Genomic DNA, 21,510 nt, shown 5'->3' on the forward strand with positions numbered 1-21,510 from the left:
CTTGTATGGCAATTGTATGTGACTGTCATTTTTATACTGATGGAGTAAAGGATATGGAGCATATATGTATAGCTATTTTTATGAGGTTACTTAATTTAACGCTTAAAGTTCTTGCGTTTTGTACACATATTTAGTCACTTACAAGTCGAACGCGATTTAATATTATTTGCAACCATAGACATAGACATAGAATGGCTTTATTTAATATCACAATGTTACAATGTCTTACAACCCGAGGCCAATTTCTCAAAACTGAAAGTTACAAGTGGAAACCTCTTTCCGACTTGTCATATTAGACATAGACTTATAGACTACCACTTGTAAATTGTAATTTGTAGCTTCGAAAAATGGGCCCCTGGTCGAAACGTCGCGTCGGAAAAATGGTAAAACAATGATATTTAATCTCGTGGGACCCGTAAGTGACTTTAATTATTTATGTTATTTAATTAGATCGATAAAAGTATTACACAAATGGACTTCTCGTTAAAAAAATACCTTAAGAAACCCTTTAGCTTGCCCTAATTTCTATGCAAGTATATACGGCGAACCGGTAGGAATCGACTTACATATATGAACACCTACGCCTTGTATGGGAATCAGGTCTGTGAGTATGCACTTATAATATTTCAGAGAAAATATCATTGGTAAAAATAAAATATTGCTGCATGATTCATGTAAAGAGGATTCGAAACATCAGAAGTGGGATTATTTTTGAGTCATTTAATTTGTAGATTTAATTTTTAACCCCAAAAACGAAGGGGTGTTATACGTTTGACGTGTCTGTCTATCTGTTTGTCTGTCTGTGTGGGTATCTGTCTGTGGCATCGTAGCTCCCGAACGGATGAATCGATTTAGATTTAGTTTTTTTTGCTTGAAAGCTGAGTTAGTCGGGAGTGTTCTTAGCCATGTTTCATGAAAATCGGTTCACTAGGTATGTCGGAGGTTTTTCAAAATTTTAATTTTGTGGTTAGGTTAGTTATAGTTCTGTTTAATAAAATGATGAATGATTGTATATGAAAAACAAAGTTTTTTCAGCATCTTAAACTCTCGTATGTGTATGATAAATATTGCTTTTTACCAAGAACAGTTTTTTACGGCACAATTCACGATTATAGACTGCCACACATTTTGAAAAGTTCTGCTAGTTTTCAGAATAATCTTTAGCTCCTTAGAAGTCAAAGCTGTATTTTATAATTAGACATATATACATAGCGCCATAACTGCGCTTTCTAAGCGAGAAATTATGAAAATAACACATAATGAGACCATTAAAATACAATTTTAATTTTCAAGAAAAAAAGTTAATATCGGTGGCAATGTATGCGTTCGTTCATTATGGCGTAAACGAACCGTGGTAATGCAATTCCAAATGTTTTCCAACACGGAGGAGGTAAAAGAAAGGGAAAGAATAAGTTTACGATTCCGTGTAGTTATAACTTGACGCCACTTTTAAATAAATAATCATTCTTCTCACTCACGCATGTACAGTCGGCATAAGATATATCGAAGCGGCCAAGGCTCACAGATATCTGAACACAGCTCTTTTGTATGTCTAAGTGTTAGTGCGTTTTCACATTATGACCGTTGACGACCGGTCTGGCTCAGTCGGTAGTGACCCTGCCTGCTAAGCCGCGGTCCTGGGTTCGAATCTCGGTAAGGGCATTTATTTGTGTGATGAGCACAGATATTTGTTCCTGAGTCATGGCTGTTTTCTATGTATATATGTATGTATTTATCTATTTAAGTATGTATATCGTCGCTTAGCACTCACAGTACAAGCTTTGCTTAGTTTGGGGCTGTTGATCTGTGTAAGGTGTCCCCAATATATTTTTTTTTATTATCCAATCCGATATCGGATGTAGAAGTTGTAGGACCGATATCCTACATTGAAGCCGCCATCTTTGATTTTTGCCTTTGAAATCCTTCCTTTCCGACCTTAGAGTCCATGTTCAGATATTTTTAAGTACCTAGGGCGTCCCGATCCCGATATATGTGATGGCGACAGTACGCCGGCCGTTTTCTACTATGTACTGCAAGTATTTCCACTTCAACCTGTTTCCGTGAACTAGGAAACAGGTTGAAGTGTAATATTAGGTATCTTCCTGACCTGTCCACTTAAAACTACGGCCTGACCACTAAATTAAATTATATCAGCATTTGTCACTTGGTAAGTACAACGAAGCGCTACACAGGCATGATCTGATAAAAATGTAAATGTCCGCCATTTTCCCTAGATGGCAACACTGGCAGGCGCCGGCGCCGCGCTTCCGGCCACAGGAAGCCAGCTGCAACTGTCATTCGCGCACTACTGCCTATCGTGTCGGCTTACCTGTGGCCACATTATTTGCATTTGCCACTTGTGGCACGTATTAGAGCTGTGCTGGACTTTAGGCCCATAGATCTACAATCACTAACGTGGTGCCTGTCGTGTTACGCGACCGTGCTGATTCGCAGGACTAATCTAATCGACGATACTTTCTGCCTTCTGGAGGGCGATTTTTTAATCTCGCATACGGGATTTTGTCACTAAAATACCGGTTGAAAACGGTGAGTTGCTTATTATTTTCAGTGACAATTTTCTGAATTCGAACGCGTGAGACTCAAAAATCGGCCCGCTGGGATGATGTTTTCTAACCAATATACAAACAATACCTATTTGGGATTTTTAAAGATCGTTGCGGAATTTCATTAGAACTATTTTCTTCATACTATACTGAACTATCGCCTCATACATCATAATAACAGCGCAATGAGACAATTCACAATAGTCATAAAAATTCTGAGTGTTTATTTATATAGTTGCCATCAGAAATTCACTGAGAATACTTATGATGTACTAAAATCTTTACTCCCCTTCTCTGACAGTGACAAACTAGATATGAACTAAGTAATTTGTGTAAGATCTGGACCGAGGCAATAAATATGTCGTAATATAAGTATAACCAAATACACATATAAAAAGATGGCTGCAGTTCAACAAACATCAAAACAGATATAAAACCACTGTCACGGCGAACAAAGAGTATATTTTCTGACACAAATGACTCGGACTTTTCCGAGAACGTATCTCTGTGAAAAATCTTGGACAGCGTGAGTAATTCTGTAAATGTGGAACGGATTGGCACACAACTTCTGTTTGGTGCATTTATTCGTTCAATTCGTTGGTATAGTTATATTTTGTAGATTATATTTTCAGTTCTGACAGTCTGATGAACAAACAGTCTGATGAATCTATGGAGAGTGAAACGAGAAAGAAGAAGGGTATATTGCTGGTTGATGATTCTGAATATCATCCTTAAAAGCAAAGGGTAAAATTTTGACCGAAGAATAAATAGTGATTCAAAATAATCATTATTAAGTTTCCCGACAACGCATTAGCAAACGCACTGATCAGACCTTCTCGTTCATTACAAGTAGTCAAAGTAGCACACATAAAGAAATAATATCTGGGCGACCGAGCTTCACTCGGTTCTATTTTAATATATCACGTCTTTAGATAAAAAAACTCTCATAAATACAAAAACATAAAAAAAGACAAAAAACAAAAACTTAATTTCTGGCCGGGATTCGAAACCCTGACACCTACGATCTATCTGCGTACAGTCAACCAATTGGAACCCTAGGCCTAGGGATTGCAATCCAGCAGTGTTTTCAATCCAGCTGGATTTTTGCTGGATCGGCGCCAATCCAGCTGGATCCAGCGCGGATCCAGCAGGTAGAAAAAATGCAAAAAAAAAATTACATTTCGCTCTACTATAGGGCTGTTATTACTAAAATTATTTGAAATAGTGAAAGGAAAGATGAAAACGCGCAATTTTGTTATCATAATTTATAAAAAAAAAAACTTAAAACGGTTCTCTTATTTATCTTCGAAAATTGTATGACCGAATATCACTTCCCAAGTCCCAACGCGCGTTTCGCGGAATTTTATTCCGCCGAATGTTTATTTCCCAAATTATCATATTGTTTTTTTTTTTTAATTTGCCAACCTTGCATTTACGTAAATTTAAAGTTTGGCCGTTTTTAGGGTTTTTCAAAAGGCCTTTTTTTTAAAACCAAACTTTCATGTTATCTAATGTTTTACTTGACGTAATATACAACTAGTTGTTTATTGTATATACCAAATGTTTTATTGAACACCAACAATATCTATGGCGTATTTCGAAAAATATGCAATACAGAGTCTCCTATGAACTTCTAAATTTATTGGCAGGGATGCAATGACGTATTTTACTTACGTATATATTTTTTTAAATAGTTACCTACTTACTTTTTTTCCAAGAATATTGTTTAATTTATTGTTATTACATTTTAAAACTTTTTTCCGGTTTGCTCACGGTCAACCTAACACGCTCCTCCTCGTTTCGCTCGTCGTCGCCCCTGACTGGACTCTGTCATATATGATTATACTGCCAACATAGTCCGTGAACAGATAACTGCTACCTTGCTCCCTCTTAACAGGGAAGAAAAGTTAAAATTTATTTGTAAAAAGTGGCATTACTTTTTGTAACCATTTTTAATCCTTATAGCAATCTACATAAATAAAAAAATGTCATTAAAAGTGTAACAACGATGAAGCGAAGGTACTAGAATAAGTAGGTACATAAATAATGCTATCAGCCAGACATGGCCTGCTTTTTTGGCACAACATTTGGGCATTCACTACTAGTTCACATTGAAAATTACAAATTTACTTACTAGTACTTAGTTTAACTTACTTAATATTTATGAAAAAATAAACCTCTAAGTAGGTATATTATACGTAGACAAACATCTGTCAATATTCTGATCTAAATCTAATCCTTTTGAGATCTTCAGTAGTTATAATACAACACTTTAAGTTCTCGCGCTTTGTACAACGTTGGGAAAAAAGGTAAAATTATGTTAATTAATCGCGTTCGACCTGTATGTGACTTTAAATATACAGTTATAATACAACACTTTAAGTTCTCGCGCTTTGTACAACGTTGGGAAAAAAGGTAAAATTATGTTAATTAATCGCGTTCGACCTCTTTAAATATACAGTTATAATACAACACTTTAAGTTCTAGCGCTTTGTACAACGTTGGGAAAAAAAGGTAAAATAATGTTAATTAATAGTACGAACGAACGTAAAAACTACTGACGTTTTTGAAAAAAACACACAATTGTAGCGAAATAGAATTATTTTGTGCTAAGCGGCCACGGGCTACGCGCGGAAACGCGGAACCGTTTTAAACATGACGTAAAATAAGTTTATTGAAGTTAATTAATTTTATTGCAGATTTTTTTTCTGCGGATCCGCAGCGCTGGATCCAGCGCTGGCTGCTGGATCCAGCAGACCGAAAAATGCACTGGATCCAGCTGGATTGCTGTATGCTGGATCCAGCAATTGCAATCCCTACCTAGGCCACTCTACATTGTAGAGTCTACAACCATGTCAAAATGACAAGCAGTAAGAGAATTCTTACAATCTGATTTATAACGTCACTGTGACATAGTTCTACGATGGCCTAGGGTTCCAATTGGTTGACTGTACATTAGACCGACCTCGTACGACTGAGCTAAGCAGAATCGATGCGCGCGCGGCAAAATTAACGACCATATTTTATACGTACTATCAATAACAACACGTCAACATAACTCGCTACGTTTTCTTTCACACTACAAACTCATACTAGTGTAAAATTATCAATCGCCTGACAATTTACGATTACATTAACCTGACCTTTCTCCACCCTTAATCGACAATATAACGATGCGATAAAAAACCGAATGTAACTGATACAATCCGAGGGGGCAGCCCTATTTTAATTTCACTCATGAATTCACACAACGCCTCAAACGAATATTCACCTAGTGTTACTTAAATTAAAGTTTAAACTCCAGTGGTGTTATGACGGGCGCCATGTCTAGAATTTAGGCGCCGTAGGGGTGTCAGTGTACTGTTAATGGGACTTTCCTGTAATTAGTCACAGTACATTTAACTCTAACAAGAGCCGGTAGAATGCAGTTTTAATTGCTACTGGAAACGTAATTTTTAAGTAGAAACAAAGTAGAAGACATCGCAATTGGCCCGCACTCTCTACCAAGTTCATCTCTAGCTCATAATCTACAGATGAATTGATGATTATAGTTTTGCACAAGCACAACGGAACTAGCCTAGCAGAAATGACAATCGTTTACGCTAGACGCCAGTCGAAACGCAGCGTGGCCTATTGCGCCAATGCCAATACTGAAGAGCGATAGAGATATGTATATGTCTACGAAAAACGATATTTATCGCGAGCGATTGTGCATTTTGCTATTACATAGGTACCCTGATCATTTGTATTAGATCCAGAAAAAAAGCAATCAGGGTAATTCTTAACCGTCCAAACTAGTTTTTTGAACCGAGGAAACCTCGAAAAAGGTCAGACTTAACTCCTGATTAACGGGCGGTTAGATTTCTAAATTTTGGTTTTCATTTTAAAATGGCTTTGGCAGCCTTGGTTTAAATAATAATCGCTAGTCAATCCCTACGAGTCACACTAACTAGTTTAAATAAAAAACCTTAGCTATGACTTCCAAGCTAGCCAGTACCTATTTAATAAAGGTATACATAGACGTTAGACGTATTGCAGCAAATCACTTCTCGCATACACAGAGCCTGCTTACTTATTGCGACACCGTGACGGGACGGTCTAATGCCGCTATTACACTACTGGGTCGCCAAATGTACAAACGATTACGATAATATCTGTTTCGTAGCTATCTATCTCTATCGCTCTTGCGTATTGGCGCGACAGAGCTAGACTGCATTTCTGTCGGCGTCTGGCGTCGACGATTGCTATTCAGCTACGCCGGCTGGTGGCGATAGACGTAGTCAAGTTTGTTAGTGATTGGCTTAGAAGCATTTACACGGACACTGGTATGTTTTTACACACCACACACAATGTTGCAGTTCCTTGAAAACCAAAGAAGATGGATTATGTGAGAGACTTGGAACCAAGACTTGAAACTATAAGTAATATAAGTAGATGATATAAAACCAATGCAAGTGATAAGATGATCGGGAACAAAGAAGTATGGAAGCAAAATACATTCTGTGCCGATCACAAATAAAAGGGACAAATGACACAACAATGGCAGAATTCATTTAGTTTAAGCAATATAAAAAGAACAAGAGGATGAACGATTAAAACAAAAGAATTAAAAGGCTCAAGGCTCAGACTATAACAGACGATTGCTTTACAGGTAAGAGCTCAGTGCTTACTAAATAATGAAGAAGAAGCCATAGCCAAGCATCCTCATAATTTAATTATTTTTGATGAAAGAGCCATGTTTTTGACAGAAAATATCTCTGCAATACGTTATAAATTTTACATTGAATGGCGGCTTCGTAACTGTACCTTAGAAACCAGAAATCATAACAAAATACCGCACTGTATGTTTTCATTTACGCTACATATATTGTGTGATATATGTAGTTGGCAACAAGTCTAGTCTAACGAAGGTAACATTTACATAGCCTATGCAAAACATGTTTAAACAGTCGGAGCGCGTACTCTTGCCTAACTATAGACTGGTCAATCAATATTGACAGCCTACTAGGATAATAATAGTAAAGAGTAAAAGGAACACCGGCGGGGCGTGTATAGAATTGGTTTTAAGGTCACTTTTCTTACATTTACCGAATAAATAGAAAGATTTTTTGATAGTACTTAAAGCAAGATCCTTCTTAAGCTTCTGCTCAACGATTTGACGCTATAACACTGGGATAGAAAATGAAGTTAAGGAAGTGAGGGAGAAAATCGAATAATTAGTACTAATGCTATCTACTCTACATAACATTGGTCTAAATGACCAAGAAGTGCAGAGTAGATAAATGGAATAAGAAAATTTGTGAGTGTGCACGGGAAAACGTCCCACTTTGTAGATTGCTATAAATAAAGCCGCTTTGTCAGTTTATTCATATAAAGATACAAGAAAATCTCGCCTTAATGGCAACCGACAAAGTGGGACGTTTTACTAAACACACTAACATTTGTAGTCCTCAGCATAAAGGAACAACCAGGAAGAAGAATCGCTATCAAAACCATTCTTTAAAACACTTTCGAAACCGGGCTCTACGCGGCGCTACGACATTTTCGCTACATACGGGGAAACCCATGTAATCGGCTACGCTTCTACGAGCGGTGTGCCCGACAGTCGGGTTCTTGGTAGCGAAAGTGTTAAAACAAATGACTCCTCGTTGCCATAAAACAAATCGGCGGAATGTGTCTCGGGCGGCTCCGTTAACTCGAAATTAAGACCATTTCTCTAACAGCCGACCGTAAATGGTAGCATAAAGCATTAGACCTGCAAAAACTGCAGGCAAGCGCCCTTAAAAAATAAAAACTCATCTACTCCAAACTGCACATAAAAATTGTGTTTACACAAATCGTGTTAAGATCGCGTTTGGAACACGGTTGTTGTTCCAGCTAAGATTCTTTAGCATTGAGGGTCGGACAAGCGGGCTTGTATTACAAAACGTGTCAACTCCTTGGTGACACTTCTTCAATTTCCAACTCACTAATATTAGTCATAAGGTTTGTTTTACAGTGCGTGATTAATAGTAAATAGTGCTGTTTAGTAGTGAGGGCGTGACATGTGGTTGGCGCGACGGGAGACAGGCGCCTGTGACGTCACCGGTGAATCAGTGCTGAGCATCGCAGGGGATTTCTACCCTGGCGGGTAAATATGAGCATTGTGGGCTGAGATTCACTATGAAGTGACTGAGATTCATGATAAAATGGCGCGGTTATGGTAAAACCTACATACATACATACTGTATACATATAATCACGCCTGTATCCCATAAAGGAGTAGGCCGAGCACATGAACTAATAAGTTTCAGTGCCACTCTTGGCAAAAAAAGGGGTTAAAGAAATCTAAATTGTGTGGTAAAACATAAAACGGTTTATTCTTTTCTTCACGACCAGTCTGGCGTAGTGGCTAGGTGGCTAGTGACCCTCCCTGCCAGAATCATCAACCTAGGACCTGACCTGGGTTTGTAATAAAAAATCCCTGTAAGATCAGGGTGCGTAGCCGAATGGCACAAACGCTCACGAAACGAAACGCTAGTAGATATCTATCTCTATCGCTCTTGCGTATTGGCGCGACAGAGCGAGACTACCTTTCGCGGCGTTTCGTTTTCGTTTCGCGTCGGAGAAATGCCATTCGGGTACGGGGCCAGGGTGGCTAGCCGAATGGCACAAACGCTCACGAAACGCTCACGAAACGAAGCGCTAGTAGATATCTATCTCTATCGCGCTTGCGTATTGGCGCGACAGAGCCAGCGGTGTATCGCTTTCGTTTGGCGTCGGAGAAATGCCATTCGGCTAGGCACCCAGGACAGATTCTTGAGTTCTTGAGTAATAGGTATTTTCTACATATGCAATGTTTTTCCCGAGTAATGGGTATTTGGGCCATTTTGGGAATACCGCGTGGTGAGTTGGTGAGTTTATGTGTGTATGTATGAATTTTCATGTACTTTACCAACTTAACTATGCCCGTTAATCATACCCTTAATTTTTTTATTATATTCCTGACATTGTCAAACTATGGCAATAGCATATATCATTCGTATTCATGTGGAACGAATTGTAATCGGATGAGCGGCGCCTCGTTATCAGATCGTTATGATAACTTATTGATTCGTTACGAATGACGTCACTGATAACGTACTTCTCCTTAAGTATTTAGCTTAGCAGATTTGTATTGTACCTATAAGAGTCAAAATAAATTAAATGAATGATCTATTAGGCTGCAGGATTTTTTTCAGATTAAAAGTAGAGAGTTAGGAACACCGCACTGCGCTCCAAAACTGGTATTGTAGATGTGGGTGTTAAGTCTGCAAGGCTCAAGTAGGATTGGGCCGGACATGTCTGCCGAATGCATCCAGATCGGTGGGCCAAATTGGTTACCGACTGGACACCACAGATTAGCCGGGGCCAAAGAAAAGATGGCGGGATGACCTCGACGCATTTTGCAGCGACTGGTCGGAGCAGGCGGCAAATCGTGATGAATGGTGGAAGAAAGGGGAGGCCTTTGCCCAGCAGTGGGACACAATTATAGGCTAGGAAAAAAAAAGGTAGAGAGATAGAGTTAAACCAAGCGAGGTTGGCAGCGTTTTTCATAGCTTACTCGTATTATATTGAGTCTCGACCATCAAATAATAAAGGAGCTTTCTGATCTGACCAATCTTAAGATCAGCCGCCTCGCCTGCAGCACAGTATAATAAAGAGTACTATCGTACAGTATGGCCACTCCCGCTCCCCGCTGAAAGTTCCGCCGATCTCGGTTACCTCACAGTTACCGCCTGTCAAAAACGCGAACAGTCGACCTGTCATATCTCACTCATACAAACATGGTACGCGTTCACCTTAGAGCGTACACGAGCTTAGAATGTGTATAGGAACGCGCCTCTTTCATAATATTTGATCGCCAGTGTCCGAGGTGTGCTTACAGTAAACGTAGTGGTTTTCAAGCAAATAGGTATAGGTATCCAAATACAATACAACGGCGGCGCCACCTTATCAGCTTGGCAACTAGAATCGATACTTACGTCTCGTAATTGATAACATTGCATTGGAGTGTGACGCCAACTTTCGCTAGCGTGCGTTACTTGGTTTCTAATTTCTATGCATCTCTCTTACTTACTTACTTACTGCGATGGCTCAGCGACCCGAAGTGGATCTTGGCCTCCGACACTAGATTCCGCCATTCGCTCCTATCCTGTGCAATCTGATGCCACTCAGTCACTTGAAGGTCACGCAGGTCTTTCTGGACCTCGTCGATCCATCGGTACCTGGGCCTTCCGACCGGCCGTTTTTCAGTAGATCGCCACAAGTGAGCTCTTTTGGCCGCACGATCCTCTCCCATCCTCTCCACATGGCCGAGCCATCGCAGACGAGAAGCTTTACTCTGGGCCTCGCGCTGGGCCTCACGGCGTAGAGGAGCGTCCCCCGGTTGGTGGATGGGGGAAAGGTCGGTAGTACAGCCTAGCTACGCTATCCGGCTAAGTCCGATGGACTCGCTGACCAAAGTAGGATGTGGTCCTCCAGCATTTTGGGGGTTGTGCGGTGGGTTAACACCCCGCCTACGGAAAAACCTTATCGTTACGAGACCGACACTAGAAAATGCATCTCTCTGGTATATTTAAATTTAAATATATGACTCGAAAGTCTCGAAACATGTCGCCAATCGCGATTATCACCAAGCGCGGATCCAGCTTCGTGCCCAGGGGGGGTCACGTGGTAAAGGCCTGGGGCCCCAGGGGGGTCACGTGGTAAAGGCCTGGGGCCCCAGGGGTGTCACGTGGTAAAGGCCTGGGGCCCCAGGGGGGTCACGTGGTAAAGGCCTGGGGCCCCAGGGGGGGTCATGACCCCCCCCCCCTTGGATCTGCGCATGATTATCACGTTCTGAGGCTTTCGTATAATAAACTCTCTGATCAATGATCTCTTAAGTCTCAGATCACATGTTTGCTGACTTCGGCTTCGCCTTAGCCGACAATAAATAACATTACATGTCATATGATAAAGGTGCTCTTATACAGGCAACACAATTACCAGCAATTCACAAACCATTGCCGCGTTTGCTCCATAGTTAGTTGGTGTGTATTGAACAAACGCAGCAATTGTATGGGAATTGCTGGTCAATTGGCAATTGTATTGCCCGTGTTAAGTACCGTAAGACATTTCTTACTTAACTACTAGGTACGTAATCTAAGTTTAAATTACTTTGTTATGATAAGCAAGTAAATAAGTAGTTGCCAAAGTTGTTCTTATATATTATTGACCTTTGATTTTTCAACACCATTAAAATATGAAAACATTGTCTGTAATGAGATAACATTGTTAAAATAAGCACCTATCTCCCTACAAAATTTTATATTTAAGTTTGACTAAGGCATATTAGATAAACTTTGATCTTTGACTACATACAATCACCATGTAGTGTTCTTTTTTAACATAGTAACTATATACTAACTACCTATCCAAACACACCTAATATGTGCCGTTTTCCATTAAAAGGTACCACATTGTGATTTAAGCACAAGGGTGCTCTAATAATGAGTTACAAATAGCATGGCATTTCTTGCTTTAAATGCCTAAACTGCTCTAAAAAATTAAATAGAATTTCCTTATTAAAGCATTGAGGATCCTTTTGACATGGACCGTCGAATTTTTAAACCTTATCTCATCCTCCTTGCGTTATCCCGGCATTTGCCACGACTCATGGGAGCCTAGGGTCCGCTTTGACAACTAATCCCAAGATTTGGCGTAGGCACTAGTTTTTACGAAAGCGACTGCCATCTGACCTTCCAACCCACAGGGTAACTAGGCCTTATTGGAATTAGTCCGGTTTCCTCACGATGTTTTCCTTCACCGAAAAGCAACTGGCAAATATCAAATGACATTTCGCACATAAGTTCAGAAAAACTCATTGGTACGAGCCGGGTTCGAACCCGCGACCTCCGGATCGAAAGTCGCACGCTCTTACCGCTAGGCCACCAGCGCTTTTAAGTAGCTATGTTTGAAACTGTAATTTCACAAAAAACTAAAAGACTCAAATACCTTTGTGTTCAATACCTTTGTTCCCTCCCTTATGGGGCATAGAGCATGTTTAAACCTGTTCAATGTTGCACCAGCTTGCCTTATCACTTATCGCCTTGGAGAAATGAATCACTTTCATCATCATCATCACTTTAAATGTCATGAACAGCTCATTCTTCTCTTTGATATTTTTTACAAGACTGTATGCGTAATTGCGTACATGTTACAAGTACTATTGATAATTGACCAGCAAGAGACAAGTGATGGACTAGACAAATGCTAAGAGATGAGCAGGAAAAATGGAGCAAATTATGTATATAATAATAAAGTCCTAGTGAAGCCTGCTAAACCGAAGTTCCTGGGTTTGAGTCCCACTAAGAGCATTTATTTGTGTGACGATATATTATTTCCTGATGTTGTCTGTATTCATCCATATGACTAACCATTAACCATATAAATATCGTGGCTATATGGTATATGGGTGCTACATAGTATAAGCTTAATTTGGGGATAGGTTCATTTGTGGAAGGTGTCACCCAATATCTATTAATTTTTTATCTAAAATTCTGAAGAATCCTTCTCTTATGGAAAGCAACAATAATCTAATTAGTTAATAGTTTAATGGAAGCTTTTAATTGTGTACAGAAGCCATTATGGTACTAAAACAGTAGTAAATTTTATAATGGCATTTTTAACTCATTAGTCACTAGGCACTATAATTATGTTTATGTAGCCAAATAACTTAAACTTAATCGACACAGGAAATGTGAGTAAACACAATTGTTAATTGCCCTATAATAGGTATTATTAATTTGCAAGATCAATAAGAAGTATATTGTTTTTAATTTGATTTTGACTAAGAAAATAATTGCTTTTATATGTAGTTGCAATAGCAATATTAGCATGGGATTGCAATTCAAAGCAACTAATATTTTATGCCTTGCTATTAATTACAAACTAACATTTTTATTTCATACTAGTTTGAATATTTGCATTTTTTGTTTGTTAAACTTTAAAAGGTAGGAACAATAATTTTACTAACTATATAAAGCTTCTACAGAAGGTAGCATTGTACTGTACAATAATACATTACTCTTCGAAGGTCCCAAAAATATTAGTTTTTTGCCGGTCCCATACTGCAATATGGGATACCCTCCAACTGAGGGGAACTGAGATCTTCTTGAGACTGAGGCATAGAGATACTCGCTATAATATGCCTACTTGAAAAAAAAAATATCTTTATGGAAGACTGTACTACTGGCAGATTTGCAGATGACTGTACCCGTAGACGAAACAAGCTGGCGGAAGTAATATAATATATAGGCAATCAGGCACAGGGTAAAGTGGAAAGGATGGAAGATTGGACAGTCAAAATGGCAGGGCGAGAAACTGAAATAAAAGAAAGTCAAGAAAAGGATTACATTGTACATGGTTCTAAAATGATGGAAAAAAGTACCACACTGTCAAGGAAGTGCCTAATACTATAAATACAGATTGCTTCACCAAAGAGAATAAAGCTACGATGGAAACCTACATGGCTAAATTTGTTCTATAAAGACCAACAAGCGATGGGCAGATGAGCTACACAGAAGTATACAGGCCATACAAATTGTTGTTGAAGATTAAAGTGATTTCAAAAATGAGGCTATACCTTGCAGTAGGCATCTCAAATCAAGGCAAAGGCTAGATAAAGCTTGGATTTTACTTCTGAATCTGCACGGCGATACCAAAATGTTAAGAGTTACTTACCGGTCAAAGTCACATCCAAACTCTCGGAGTAAGCCGCGGACACCCGGTACACAACAAGCAGAACACACAAGCTGAAGTTGATCGCCATCACTATGTCAATTAAAACCTATCACAACTAATAAACACTAAACAAACATCGCTAACCAACACGCTCGTCAGTCATCACCAATATTCTATTTTCAAAATACTTCTATTAATAACACTAGTATGAAAAACACTCAACAGTTGATATTACACTGGATTGAGTATGCTACACTCAGATAAATTACATACTTGGGTTAATTTCAATGTTTTTATAATAGTTTTGGATTGAACACGCGCTCACGGATTCGGTCGCAACGCGACAACACACCCCCACGACGGACAATGTGATACTGACCTGACACTTCTGACAGTGACAGGAGGAGGAGCGAATGAAAAGAACGTATGAAGAGCGAGTGAGCGAATCCGGCGCCGGCCGATGCGGTAGTGATGCGGCCTCATTCTATCTATGAAAATTTTCGATATTAACGATATTCTTATTTTATTAATATTACTAAATATCTATTGATATTTATGTAATAACACAATAATTGAATATCATTTATACACACAGTAAAAAAAAGATAAACTCTTTTGTTTTAAATTATATCACTTTTATTTTTAAATTAACTGAAATTATTGACTTGATTAATGAATATTAAAGGTATAAATTAATAATTATTCTAAATACAAAAATTCCTATACATAGAAAGAATAAAAAACTAAACCTAAACTAAATCTAAAAAAGGTCCCCGCGGCAAGGTGCCGCAGATGCTGGCTGCGTTACCTCGCTGGACTGCCAAACTGATTCGTTGAGCGAGGTAACTGCCAGCTCTGCGGTCGCCAGTTGTATCCCTGAGTCTCTTTGAAAGTTCTCCAAAGAGACTCAGGGCGCCCGAACCCCAAGGACCCAGGGTCTCGACGCCGAATGGAACGAAACTGTATTCGGCGCCGAGGCCGCGGTATTTGCCGATTTTTACATTTTCGGCCGCCTCTGCAGCAGCTGCCGCCTTCGCAGAAGTTCCGTGGAGATGTGAAGGGGCTAGCGTGTCAACGCAGGTTGCGTCCCACACCAGCACCCGACCCATACTCCACGGAACCAAAGACATCCCGTCGGGTCTCTTGCCGTCACTTCGTGAAATGCCGGATGGCTCTAAAATAGCGGGCACATTGACCGATGCAAGAGTCCGACGGATGATGTCGTTAAGGGCGGCATGCCTGGAGAAGCGGCCCGCGCTTTTCTGGCAAGAGAGACCGTGGTGCCCTAACTGGTCTACTTGCGCACCGCAGGGGCAGCGATGGGGAACACAAACTGGCATACCCAAACGAAGGCAAATCGACAACCGAAGCGTGTTGGGCTCTAAGAAGGTTCCGAGTTTAGAGGAAGGATGTGCGTGAAGCCAGTGCCCAGCCTCTCTGGTTGCGACAGCAAGGAGTCTAGCTTTTTCGGCGGCGTTGTTATGGTTTAGAAGGGAGATCAGAGTCAGTTTGCACTTTGGGTCGTCCCAATTCATCTGTGACTCCGGATGTTCAGGGATGCTTTGTCCGGGGCAAGCTTGCAGCCATGCATTTTTCGCGTCTTCCAAGCCCGAGATCTCATAGTTTGTGCGAAGTATTTTACCTACGAGACCCAAGGAACTATGTGCAGACGATAAAAAAGCAGGCAGAGCTACCCCGGACATGCTACGGATGCCCAAACCTCCGTGTCTAATGGGAAGCGCCCCTTGACACCATGAGCGGTCACTGAACTGAACGTTAAGAATTTTCTCCAAATTGTATTTAATTAAATTATCTACTCGTGTTAACAGATCATGATGCTTCCACAAAGGGCAGCAACGAAGTACGTACGTTAATTTTGGAATGAAAAGACAAAACTTAATAATGGTTAGTGCATAATGCGGACTTAATTCAAATAAACGGTGAGAGTGATCCTGGAATTTTGATATCGAATTTTGAATATACTTGGGAAAACTTTCCTCAAATATTGGGGATCCTAAAAGGCTAAGTGTTTGTCTATTTAGAGTTTTAATATTTGGTGCCAAGTGGTTGAACTTTTGCAACAGACTGTTAACATCAACACAGGAATTTGGAATGTAAAGTTCGCATTTGTCGAAATTCAAAGTAAGCCCGATAGATTTGAATTTGTCAATTATAAGCGAGAGGTCGGCTAGTACTGAATCCACGTCACCACCGAGAGTCCCGTCGTCCAAATACCACACGTTGAATTTTGATGATAAATTTTTAATTATCTGATTTATACCTAAACTAAAAATAGCCGGCCCCAAAGGGTCTCCTGCTGGCACCCAACTTCAGATGATAGTTCGTTTGAATGATACACCAGCTTCGATGGATCCCCATAGCAATGGAGTAAGTAATTATATATTTCAGGGATGTGAGATTTCACCTCAGACAGGAAAACGTCCCTGTTTAAAGAGTTAAAGGCATTTTTCACATCAATTTTCAGCAAAACCTCACATTGCTCGGTATCCAAGTAAGACCTTAGAGCATGCACAGCGGCCTCACACCCTCCTCTAACCCCGAAACCTAATTGAACAGGTTCAAAAGTTTTTTGTAATTTTGCCAAAATGTACCGAACTGCAATTTTAGACGCCAAACGGCGAAAAGTAGAGCCCACGGCGATTGGACGCACGCCTCCGTCTTTTTTAGTGAGCGCAATTAAATTGGCTCCGTATATAATAGGTACAATGTCTGGGTGGACGCCGCCTGTGTACATAAAATTTATCAATTTAGTAATACATGCAGTGAGTTTTACGCCTGCGTCTCCGACACATGGGGCCGTCAGATCTTTTAGGTGCTGTGGAGCCAGGCCATCCAAGCCAGCCGCCGAACCATTTTTAAAGGAAATGATAGCGTTGTAGACATCGACGTCTTCGATGTGCAGACATGCTTCGGTCGGTAAAGGAGGATCAAAGAAAAAGGGGTTGTGGGAGCAGAAGGGTGCTTTGCTTGTAGCGCCAGTAGGGTGTCATGGTTGTTGGGAGACAACTCATCACTGGAGAAAAGTAGGCGAGCGGCACCTTTAAGATCTCCATCAATGATCTTGTTTTCAATTATTTTAATTTTATTTATGGTTTTCGGACGCTCTTCTTGTACAACCGGCGGGACAGAATGGGGTAAACAATTATTTTTAATTTTCTGTGTCAGTGATGTATGTTTATCATCGTCTTTGGCATGTAATATCGCAAATGGGAAAACAAGCAGGTTGTGCCAGTCTTGAGATAAGTTTGACTCATAACAGTTTTGTACCAGTTGTGTGAGGTGAGTTGCCACGGCGATTCTGGCCCCGCGGGGAATTCGCTTAACGACTTTAACGTTGTTCTTGAGTTGACTTAGCTCTAGATGTAAAGAATGAGGAGTAGGATGAGCTGATTGCGAGTGATTCAAGTTAAGTGGGGCATCATCTTGGCTAACACAGGTGCGATGGCACTTCGTTTTGTGAATGTTTAAACCCTTAGGGGTTTGAAACGACTTCGGGCATAAATGACATGAATATGTCGTGGTTGGTTGAGATGCGGCTTGCATACTAACAAAATGTACAAATATGTATACAAGATTACACCACTTGATTTCACTTTAAAAGTAAACACCAGTAGGAATTCTGCATGCAAACAGAAACGTACGAAACACCAAAATAGGGCACAGCAATGAAAACAACATAAATAAATTCCAAAAAGCAACAAAAAATTAATTTGCACTATGTAGATAAATTGCACCAAATTCACAGCAAAACTTTCTTCCATAGTGGCTTATGATTTGCTTTCATTTCATTTCGTATACTATTAAGCATCACTGAGTTGATTTATCATTATATTTTAATAATATTTGTGAAGTAAACAAATATACGTTTTTTCACTTGACATTGTCAACTGTCACGACACGAATGTTTGTTTGTTTGTTTGTTTGTTTTGTTTGTTTGTTTGTTTGTTTTAAATTATGTATTGTTGTGAGTTTAAAGTTCTAAAGTCGATTCGGTAATTACATTTCAAATTTCGAGCATCTCTAAATTTCGAACATATCTAAACAAAACAATTGGATTGGACCGGATTAGAAGAAAATAAATTTCGGTTTATAGTTTAATCGTAGTGAGTTACTAAAAATACAAATTAAAATATTTTCTAATAAATAATTTAATTAGTTCTTAGTAGGTTCATGTATTAATAAGTTTTAATTTCCCGCCACTTGTTAAAGTTTACCTTTCAACTAGTTCGTATTGTATAAAATAACTTTGATTTATCGTTTTCAAAGTATTTATAGCGAATCATTCGTGTAAACTGCTCGAAGAATATTGTAGAGATTCCGCGATAGGTACGTTCTGAGTACACCAGGCAATGTATGGGTTCATGTAACCTTTGAACTAATCGAGGATCGAAAATTAAAACAATGTATAGAAACTTAAAAAGTATGTATTTACCTTTAGACAGTCAACCAATCTTGACACTAAAAAAGGCGTAAATCCAATTTTTTTTTACTGGAATTTAGCCTTCGTTTTTACATTTTCAATCAATTTTTAAGTGTTATGGCTTGATTGATGATCCTACCAACGTAAAGGTTCAGAAAATTTGGTTAAGAGATATACTCTTGCATTACATCTGTTATCAATATAAATTTTAAATCGACAAAATCGTATCGATACCGATGTCCTACCTATTGAATCGCACGCGTTTGTTCAACGATGGATAAACAGTGGCGCTAAGCTTCGACATAGGAAATTGAGCCTTATTACGCGCTCACATAAGTTACTGTTCATTGGAATTTCCAACTGTATCTAAGGTGTATATTTGCGTGTTGGCGCCAGGCCACATGGGTTTGGTTGGTATGTTTTTAGGTAGCCCGGGTAACCGGCCGGCCGGCGCTAGTTTTCTGTGTTGCCATTGCCACAGACTTATTGTCATTTTATAAACCACACTTTTTTATTTATTCACGATTAAAGTTACGTAAAAATCACAATTTGACTCCCATACATTTGGGAAAACATATTGATAATTACAATATGGCACAATATTTACACAATTATTTGCAAATCTTATATCAAAACAGCAAACCGAAGAAAAAATGTTATCATAAATTTTCTTAAAATATTGACCAGTAAATGAGTAATTCTCATTTAAAGTTAACATTAAATAATTCACATAGTACCTACCTATATAGTCATCCCGTGTACTCGGTGTACTCTGTTAACAGTGCGTTACCACTAAGGAATTATTCATAAATCACGTAAGGACATTTTAGGTGATTTTTGATCCCCCTCCCCGCCTTTCCGAGTAGGGGTGTGTATAAGGGGAGGGGTAGAGAGGGGGGAGGGTGGTAAATATCTGGATACCCTCTATTTGACATTCCAATTATTGTAAGTAGCTGCAGGATTATGATTTTTTGATTTTTGGAATATGATAACAATCTTAACGGATATACCTAGCCGTGGTATACAGTGTGTAAGCCTTATACGGGTATAAATATATATTATTTTTTCAACTAGGTATTTGTTTGTATTGTTATGATTGTTTATCATGAATAAAATGTTTTGTATCTTTGTTGTATAATGATCATAGCATATTCCACACCACCAAGAGATGTTTTGACGTCAACCAAAAAATGTAGTATTTATTTAATCGTATGGCATGCATGTTCAGGCAATCAGAGTACAGCTTTGAGATCATTAAGCCAGGAAACTGCATCGGGTGTCAGGGCATTTAGATCCTCAGCTGGGCCAGGATAAGAGTGGAGGGGGCAGCGCCGGAATATGTGGTCAGTGGTTTGCTCTTCCTCGCCACACTCGCAGAGGGGAGAGTCCTTCCAGCCCCACTTATGTTGCCAGTAATTGCAGCGGCCATGCCCAGTTCTCAATCTATTCAGGCGACACCAGGTGTTACGCGGAAGATGAAATCCTCTTGGTTTTCTCGTCGGATCTGAAGGATAGAGGTTGCCTTTTTCTGCCGTAGCACTAGACCATTCAGCTTTCCACCTGTCGGAGATATTGAAGTTGCTTAGGCTTGGCGCTTTAGCATAGGGTGGGTTTCGAGAAGCCAAACGCTGTGGAGGGGGGTGGCAGAATTCTCTGTGGACGGGTAAGTTTGGGTTTTTATTTATTTTGTCCACTTCTCTCTTCAAAGCCTGCGTGCGTCGGAGGTGAGGCGGGGCTACGTGGCTTAAAACTGGCAGCCAGTGAACCGGAGTGGATTTGACAGTGCCGGAGATGCAGCGCATGGTCTCGTGCAGCTTGACATCAACTTTGTTGGTATGTGCACTACCAAGCCACACCGGAGCACAGTACTCCGCCGCAGAGTACACAAGCGCGATGCCTGATGTGCGCAAGCAATCCGCCGAAGCTCCCCAACTGGTCCCAAAAAATGTAGTACCTAAGTACCTACACGTAAAGTAAAATTTAAAATGGCCGTAGGTACCTAAGGCACCTTCTGTGATTATACCTTTGTATAAGTATAAGTAGCTTAAACTTGCTTATAAAATCACATAAGGGTCCCATGGACTTGCACGCATTTATAGGCTGCAGTGACTGCTTACCATCAGGACGGCCGTATCCTTGTTTGCCACCGCCATAGTATACAAAAAAAGCAAAAATTGCAAAAGAAGATACTTTTATCTGTTGAGCTTTGTCATTCTTTGTTTGCGATTTCCCATAAGGGCCCTTTTCTACTAAACTTTGAACTCAATTTTAATCTTCTTCTTCTTCCTCCTACCCTTATCCCACGTTATGTGGGGTCGGTACAACATGTCTTCCTCTTCCATTCTCTCATCTTTCGTCATCTCAACACTCACACCATGTATACCATGTATGTCACCTAATGTATACCATGTTTATCGCAATAAAGTAATTCATTCATTCACATCTTTCTTTCTCATGTCCTCTTCCACACAATCCATCCCTTGAACTCAATTTTAATAAAGAAAGAATTAAGAGGGCTTTCGTGTTAAAAATAGTGAAATCGCAACCGAGCGCTCGATCATACCGTGTGTGATATCAAATTAAAGGGCTTTGCGAGTAGTTTATAAATATATATCACATTATAGGACTTTTTGTACTTGGTCTAACAAAATATGAGAAAATGTCCAAAAGTGGTAATAATTGTACCGGTGAAGGCTCGTTTTCAAAAAATTGGCAAAAATCAATAATAGCAATTTATAATCACTAAGGCATAACAGCAGTTTA

At 39.7% G+C, this 21,510-nt stretch overlaps 2 protein-coding genes across 2 annotated transcripts in view; both read right to left on the reverse strand.

Moving 5' to 3' along the window:
* The window catches only part of LOC125230274 (BMP and activin membrane-bound inhibitor homolog), a 97,530-nt gene extending 82,869 nt beyond the window's left edge, over positions 1–14,661 (reverse strand). The window contains exon 1 of the mRNA XM_048135386.1: positions 14,307–14,661. Coding sequence (XP_047991343.1) covers positions 14,307–14,394 — 88 coding nt within the window. The 5' untranslated portion in view covers positions 14,395–14,661. The remainder of the gene's footprint in view (positions 1–14,306) is intronic.
* A 5,318-nt stretch (positions 14,662–19,979) lies between these two features.
* Positions 19,980–21,124, reverse strand: LOC125230419. Its single transcript, XM_048135555.1, has 2 exons — positions 21,120–21,124; positions 19,980–20,679 (listed from the first exon to the last, which is right to left on the reverse strand). The coding sequence occupies exons 1-2, from the start codon at positions 21,122–21,124 to the stop codon at positions 19,980–19,982; spliced, it is 705 nt and encodes a 234-aa protein (XP_047991512.1).
* Positions 21,125–21,510: the final 386 nt, after the last annotated feature.

This window comes from Leguminivora glycinivorella, chromosome 10, assembly GCF_023078275.1.
Source record: "Leguminivora glycinivorella isolate SPB_JAAS2020 chromosome 10, LegGlyc_1.1, whole genome shotgun sequence".
NCBI classification, from domain to species: Eukaryota; Metazoa; Arthropoda; class Insecta; order Lepidoptera; family Tortricidae; genus Leguminivora; species Leguminivora glycinivorella.